This window comes from Anarrhichthys ocellatus, unplaced genomic scaffold, assembly GCF_004355925.1.
Source record: "Anarrhichthys ocellatus isolate YVR2014 unplaced genomic scaffold, GSC_Weel_1.0 scaffold18, whole genome shotgun sequence".
NCBI lineage: Eukaryota > Metazoa > Chordata > Actinopteri > Perciformes > Anarhichadidae > Anarrhichthys > Anarrhichthys ocellatus.
This window is the reverse complement of record NW_022280048.1, coordinates 2,565,451-2,573,664: the sequence shown is the minus strand read 5'-3', so window position 1 is coordinate 2,573,664 and position 8,214 is coordinate 2,565,451. Positions and strand designations below refer to the sequence as shown.

Genomic DNA, 8,214 nt, shown 5'->3' with positions numbered 1-8,214 from the left:
ACACACACACACACACACACACACACACACACACACACACACACACAGTTTGTGTGCCAGCAGTGACAACCTGTGATGATGCAACCAAAGGATCAAAAGAGCATACTTTCAAAGCCAACAATTCATTATTTCCGTTTATTGAATATAATTGGAATTTTATCATGATGTTACGTAGTTATCTTTGAACAAAAGTTGTCTGAATGAATGATTCCAAGCAAGTCGCAATGAAAAACTTTGTGATGTAGGCTAATGCATACCAGTGGAATACAAATCATTGCACTGAACAATTTCAATATTTTTACACATTAGTATACTGTGATATTGATTTCAATGACGTTGTCCAGCCCTAACAATCTAAAATGAATTGCATCCATATCCACAGCTTGACAAATGACTATTTCAACTATCGAAATATATTTTCTCAATCATTTAGTTTAAATATTAGAAAATGGCAAAAACAAATAGTCACCACAATTTGCTTGTTTTCTCCAACAAAGAGTCCAAAACACAAAGACTTAGAGCACCAGCAAATATTCACATTTGATATGTAGTTTAATAAATATTCAATATTTAATCAACTAAATGATTAACTGACCATTTGTTTTAGCTGTACTTGCCATTACAGGACTTAGAAGAACACACGTGCGTGTTAATACTTACCAAGCACATTGACAGTAATGGAGGCTTGAGTGTTCCCAAGAGGAAATGTGGCAACCTTACAGGTATAGATCCCGACATCCGCATAGCCCACGTTTCCCAACACAATGGTGGCATCGTGCGAAGAGGGCGAGCGGAAATACAATCGATGGAGAAACTCTGGCGGGATGGAGATGCCATACCGTGGGTTGTAGACGGCTACTGTGACAGAGCCTGATGGCAGGCGGCGCTCCCAGGAGCTCTGAGTAAGAGTGAGGTTTGAAGCCACCTCCACCCGGCACTCTAATGTCACATTCTTCCCCAGCACAGCGTTCACCCTCTGAGGCACCAGCACCTGACTGCCCCACACACCTGCAGAAGAGACACACAGAAACAAGACTTTAACCACACACACACAATCATGTTCGGATAATCTAGCACCATTAAGCAAAACAGTTTGACGTTAAAAGCATTCATGCTGAACCTTTGTTAAAACTACCTTAAAATGTATTACTCCAACTTCTTTTGACGCATAATGCTAATTAGCAGTGTAATTGTAGATCTGTACTTATCCAGATCCCCTCCTTCAAAAGGACAAATTCATTTTTGGCAAAAAAAAAAAAATTAAACTTACCGTTGAATGTTACGAACATTATTGGCTGTCTTGAGACCTTTTTAAACAATGCGAATCAATATAATTGTGAGCCTTTAATTAAAACGTGGAAACCATGGCATAAGTAACTTTTGGCATTTTTGATTAAAAATGACTTAAACGATAAATAATTCACCAAATTGTAGTTTTTGTCGATCGACCAACCAATTAATGGATTGATTGTTGCAGCTTCAGTTTAAGTTTCTCAAATGTTCAAAAGATTTGCCGTTTTTTCTTTGCTTTATGTTATTCTAAAATTTAAATCTTTGAGTTCTGGAGAGGTCGAACTAAACATCTCACTTTGGGCGCCGTCAGAACCTTTTGGACATTTCGAGACTAAACGATCAATTGATTAATCTAAAAATAATCAAACGATAAGTCTATGGTGAATAAAATTGTTTGTAATTGACATGGCAGACAATTCACTTTTGTGGTTGATATTGCTTTATTCTACTCAATGTCACATATTCAATTTTCAATTAAAAAATGTGAGACAGACGGATCTTCAATCGAATACTGAGTAACAAATCCAGAGTACCACAATAGCATCAGGTAGAGAGAAGAGTAGTTTCAGGGTTACCTCTGACGTCAGTCGGACTCGTTAAAACAAAGTTCGGTACCATGTGACATCTGTGGGTATCAGACCGGAATCAGAGCTTGATACCGCCACAGCAGGCGTTGGGCTTTTCAACAAATAACACACAGCTGACTGATACGTCGATACATTTGTTTTGTCTCTATAGCTTTTCTCCTCCTGACCTGAATTTGGCAATTAGAAGCATGCCGGCTGTATGTCCTTTGTCCAAATATAACTACCTCACGCACTCAGTCACCTGCAATTGTCAGAAATGTGGCACGTCTCAAAAGCGGAGAGCTCAACGTCGTGTTGAGGAAAGTCAAAAGGGAGATAAAGGGAACAGGCTGAGACCGGCAGAGAAAAAAAAGGGAAGAGATATGCAAACACGACAATGACATCATCGCTGGGAGAAGAAAACGAGGGCTTTGAGGGAGGAGAGGCAAGAGCAAAATCATGTTTAAAAACACAAGTGAGAGGAAATGTATCATCAGGATTACAGTCAACACAAAATAAAGGAATTGCCTTACTGATTTTAGAAAAGACAATATAGCACTGCTGGACTGCCAAAGCCCTCAACCACATAACTAATTGCAAAAAGCTGCCAGCAGGAAGATATCGTCATAAATCATAACCTTCTGCGCTGCTTGGCAACTGACTCCAAATATTCTATTGTTGTTTCGCCAAAAAACAGCTCCGTCTCTGGCCAAGCACCATCTAAAAAGGCAATGTCCTCAAATATTAGTACTTTATAAAAAGAACATTTCCCTCCCCTAAATGTTCATTTTTTTGTCTTCTGTTCTGGGATAAGAAGAAAGTTTGAACACTGTTTTCACTTATTTTACTTTAATATATCTATTTTTGTCTTATTAAATATGAATGTTGGTAGGTTCAGGGGTTAATTACAAGGTTAGTTATTAGGGACTGCAAATAATGAAAAAAGAAAATTGAAATGGTGTAACAGCTTAACTAATTATAGTGTGACTCATTTGTCGAATTGGAGAATCAATATTGTAAATTATATTATAATGAAAATATTTATTAATCCAGTTTTGAAATATAATGATTGCAAACATAGCAAACTTTAACACGTTCGGCCCAGGTAGGCTGTAAATATCTCAAATATAAGCAAAATGTTAAATTGTGGATATCACATCTTGATAGCATATTTTGTGCAGAGTGGGTATAATGAGTCATCGTATTGCTCATACAGAGAAAGAGCAGCCGAAGTCAGTGCAACAGTGTGGAGATGTTCAGCTGATGATGCACTATTCCTGTATTTATGTGCTATTTAGGGCTATGCATGGGTTTCAATTCACACTAAAATACACCTGTGCACACACACTTATTCTTGTTCCTGCTCATAATAATAGTTTTATTGTATTTTTCCTATGTAGCAAAATGGGACTACAATCTAAATTTCCTCGTGCAACCCTGTTGCATAATGACAAATAAAACACCTTGTAACGGTGAATATAGAGCATTCCCTCCCCATGTGCTTCCAATGGAAGTGATGGGGACAAAATCCCCAGTCATCATTCTGTGCAAAGATGCATTCCACACTTAGCTGAGACTAAAATGAGAGTTCAGCAGTCTGTTAGTCAAATCAAGAGGGTCTCAAAGTTGCAGTTATTTTAGTACAGAATTTCCTTCGTTTCACAATGTTGCTGGCCAATGAGAAACACACAGAGGGTTTCCGCGCACGGCAGCTCGATTCTCGCGACGTCATGAGATCACACAAGAATCGCGGGATCACACGTTACACAAAAATCCAAGTCATGCGTTTGTGTACACACAGCACAGAGAGGGGACTGGTCATTCTGAACAACAATGGCGGCCCCCGAAGGGCTTGGCGTAGATGTTGCAATAGCATCGGTTATATCAGAGGTGGAGAGTATTTCTTCACTGAAAGAAGATCAAAGACCAGCACTGGAGGCTTTTCCCAGTTTTGCTCTTCTCCCGACTCACTTCGGTAAGTGTTTGACAGATTATTCATTCCCTCACCTGCCAGTCATTTTTTTGAAAGTGCCAGCCCTTTTCCATAAAGCGTTCTAACGGCAGCTTCCCAGATGGTTCTGTTGGTTGAATGATACCCACTTGATTTGGCTAACTCAGACTGCTGAAGCAAATTAAAGTGTATTGTTCGCCATCATGGCTATTGCTTTCATTTCCACTGGTGAATACAAAACAGTATTCTCAACTCGTCTAAAACGCAGGAGGAATTACTTACAACCAGATTGAAACTAATTAAAACTGGATGCTTTATTACATGTCATTAAATATGAATTGAGTAAGAAATCTGGAGTGGCTGGACCAATCCGAATAGTTTAAATGATGACTCAACTGTTGGAATGAGCCACCAGTTAAACAGCCATGCTGCAAAATATGGAGGCTTTGCTTCCTGAAGAATATTCCCATATGTTGTGCTACACGAAGTCTGCAACTTCATTCAAAAGCAATAGTCCCCAAGCCAATGTTTGATATTGTTCAGTTGCTGAAGGTAATTAGCAAGTCAGCCCAAACGGAGCATCGCACTTGCAAATGATTAAGTAAGGTGATCGAGTAAAGGAGGCAGTGCATTAAAAACACATTTAAAGAAACTGGCACTTAAGTGCCCGTACTGTGCACGTCACCACATGCTCCATGAAAAGGTAGTTTACAGGCCGTCCTTAAAAAAACGAATTGGGAAAATATGTATCTTATAAACGACACAAGTGGAAACAGGGACACAGTAAAGACTCAAACTTTTTGAATGAAAGTATAATACATGTATTTACCCTACGACCTAAAGTAAAAATGAAATGGTCGGTATAAACACACGTAAACCCATACGGCAGCGTGAGCCTTTTCCTCAAGCAGTTAACCGATTTCACAACTTGTGTATTTGTCATGATGAGGCTAGATGGCAAGAATAAAGAGTAAGAGGAAAGAAAGCAGCATCTTCCTGCACTGAATATGTAATGGAAGAGGTATAGCGACTGTATAAAATTTTTATTGTGACATGACGACAACCTTACGTAAGCCTGCCCTCGTTTTCTCCAACACGGAATAAAAAAGTGATGAGAATAAGGGCAAAGCCTATCTGATCTTATACGCAGCCCATCTAGACATAGCAATAGGAATGTATTCTCTCTTCTTCTTGGGTTTTCAGAGACAAAGAAAAAGAAACTTTATGTTCTTGCATCCTCAGATCCTCAAAGAGAGCAGCTATTGTAGATACAATGCGCCTCATTCACTCTCTCTCTCACACACACAAAAACGGATTATAGATATCCTGACATCAAGGACACATTGCTCCCTGGGGACACCCTGGTGCTCGTTCTCACTTTAGTCAATATTACCTTCACATGCACCACTTATGTGGCAGCAAGTGTATTAATATGTGTGTCTTGCCAGAGGGCAGTGAGTCTTGTTAAAAGTGGAAATCAGAACATAAACGGTGATGGTGGAAGTGGCCGGGTAAGCTGTGCAGAGCAGGACAAGAAAGGGTCTAATGATAGTTTGTCAGTGTGGCTTATCACACCTGGAAATCAACTTTTTCAACACATTTTTTTGAGCTGCACAAAAGGCACACGTGCACAGTGGTAACGCAATACGCATTTACAGCCGACGGCAGAGGGCAATAACGCAAAAGTGTACCAACACTAATTACTTCTACTACATGAAAAAGGCTAAATCAGCAGTATGGTGTCTCTTCTAACATCACAGAATTCCACTAATCAACACCTCACATGGTACAAATTTCTGGTCTAAAAATGTTCAAACTCCCCAAATGTGTTGTATGGAAGTGTCTTAAACATGTTTGTTAGGCCTTAAATCTGCATCTATTTTGCATTTTTTTTTTTTAAAAAGGCACACGGTCAAACCACTCATTGAAATGTACAGCCAACGAAACAGGAGGTAGACCAATGGGCACCTGCCTGCTCCTTGATTTGAACTCTGGAGGAGGTAAACATGTTCCTGTTTAGGAACTTTAGAATCCTGGCAATAACATGACAGAACATGCAATACATTACTTATGTGAGAGAGGGTCTGGGTCACTTTACTTTTGTCTCTCGCGTCAAGTCTTTAACAAAAGTTAAAGATCCGTCCATTAGTTCAGTCCAAGAGCGTCCCTTCTCTGCACACTGCCCAGTTGCCTAAGTTCAAGGGAGGACCACTACAACATAAAACAGTGCAAGTATCTCGGCATGTGCAATATGGTCGTTATTTTCCCTTTAGTCAATGGATGGAGCTATTGATGATGAGACACTGCTGTAAAATGCTGCTCTGATGTGATCACGTCTGAGGTAAGAAGCCCATTTTGCTATCCTATATATTACACACGTCAGTTTTACGGACAAAGTACAGCCAAAGCCGAGTTAGAAAACATGGAATGCAATCCAACAGCCCTTTCCAATGCAGTTTGTGGTGGTGTTGCATTTAGCTGCGTCAATTGATGTTCTGGTGAGCATTTTAGGGGTCCTTTTTTTAACCTTAAGATGAAGCAAGAGAAATATGGTAAGAGAAACACAAACTGTCAGCCTGATTCACTCATTGGTTGGTCATGGTACACCCGGGACACTTAACCATGGATTGTCCTCTGAGCACAGTGAAGTTTTAATTTGGTCTGTATTTTTTTTTTTCCTTTACAATGTTTTATTCGGGGCGTCTTCAGGCTGGTTTACAGCATCACACTTGTTAACATCAAACATGCGTTTCTTTTTGTGGAGGAAGGGTAGTTGGTATAAAAAGCTGCCTGTGGGTAAGACATCCTATCACGCATTGCCATATTTAACCATACACGCTCCATTGGTTTCCTTCAGACACACATAAGCTAACTTGAGAGTAGGTATGTGGACGGTTTGAAGACAGAGTTTGAGCTCTCAACTGTTGGACCCTCGCCTCTTTAGTTTTTACAGCAGCACCACAGCGCCGTGCACAAAGTTGGCGTGTTTCAGGCTCGAGTTAGTAAATTGTTCAGCCCTTAATTAAACCATAATGAGCTCCACTGCAGGCACATGGTGGCTGACCCTCTTCCTCAGTCTGAGAGGTGCTGACATTTAGCATTGTCTTCTCTGGTGACACTAATGTCAGCTCCTCAACATTTTTGCAAAAGCAGCTGGCGTGACACACACACAACAGCCCCATGTTACTTTAATAGCACATGTTTCAGAAGTTAATATGGCTGCCACTGACTATGCAATGACCCCACAGTATCTGTATAGCTGAATTAATACCATTGCCTGTGTTCCTCGGTGGTTTCCGTGGACTGGTTCTATGGTAGCCTCGGGTCGCACCATCATAGCTATATACCGCTCCGAAGCGTTGAAGTGAACAAGTAGACAACTTCCCTCTGGTCTTTCCCTGACACCTGCTAAACTTGCTTAACTGGCAACTTACAATGACCCGTACTTGAAAACGCACGGTCGGAGCTGGTTTAGCCGACTCGTTCGCTCAGATTTCTGCAAGATGCACGAGTCGTTCGGCTCCTTCACAAAACTTCTTGTGTCACCTCAGTAGAACAAGTAAAAACTGCCGTGTAAAATCCCCGACTCACCTGTAATACTGCAGAAAAGGTGAAATAACGCGACCTTGCCCTGCTGTCCGAGGTAACTCCGCTGATAGCGCGGTAACATTTTTTCATGAACAGTGCAGTCTCTCTGCTACAGGACACGAGCGTCGGCTGCATGCCAATTTAACGGTATGTGTTGAACGGTGGAACCTCCTCAGCAACAACTCCAGAGAGGCAAGTGGACTGTACCATCCACGCCACACGGAGCGGGGAGACCGGGGGCTCACCTGACAATGAGAAGTAACCGCTCATTTGGCGAGATCGTACAGCAGCATCCCCTCTGGAGGAACGGTCCATTAGTAGACACATTACGTCACCTCTGTTGATAACCGACACACATTGATTGATCAAATCACTTTATTCTTCGCTGTCTTTGACGATAACTCACTGAAAATACAATCTAGGCTACATTGCTTTACCGCTGTCATACATTTGATCTGTTTGGTTTGTTTCTCTGTCTGTGGGTCAGCGGAAGGTCTTGAAATTATTAAACGGATTCCAATTAAATTAAGTGAAAAGTTAGACCACTTAATCAAGAGGAACTGATTTTTTTTTTTTTTTTTTTTTTTTTTTTTTATTTTTTTTTTTAGCAAATGCAATTTACAAAAGCAACGTTTTCTTTTAGAACTAATAGACTTTGAAGTTAGAGAAACCTTTTTTATTGCCTGATTGGTGGTCCAACCCATTGGCTGCATCATCCAACCACAGACTATTTTTAGGCCACGCCCATTTTCTCCTCCATTTGGAATAGTCAGCAAAAAAAAAATGTCACTACTTTGATAACTTTCATCCAGTGTT

General features: G+C 40.5%; 1 protein-coding gene across 3 annotated transcripts in view; it reads right to left on the bottom strand.

The window, feature by feature from the left end:
- The window catches only part of nectin3b (nectin cell adhesion molecule 3b), a 25,256-nt gene extending 17,584 nt beyond the window's left edge, over positions 1 to 7,672 (bottom strand). For 2 of the 3 annotated variants that reach the window (XM_031857476.1, XM_031857473.1), the window contains exons 1-2: positions 7,402 to 7,551; positions 661 to 1,008 (exon numbers count right to left, since the gene is read on the bottom strand). In XM_031857476.1, the coding sequence (XP_031713336.1) occupies positions 661 to 1,008; positions 7,402 to 7,480 (427 nt within the window). In that variant the 5' untranslated portion in view covers positions 7,481 to 7,551. Of the gene's footprint in view, positions 1 to 660; positions 1,009 to 7,401; positions 7,552 to 7,643 lie in introns of those variants that run through there. The other variant, XM_031857474.1, reaches the window with a different exon arrangement.
- Positions 7,673 to 8,214: the final 542 nt, after the last annotated feature.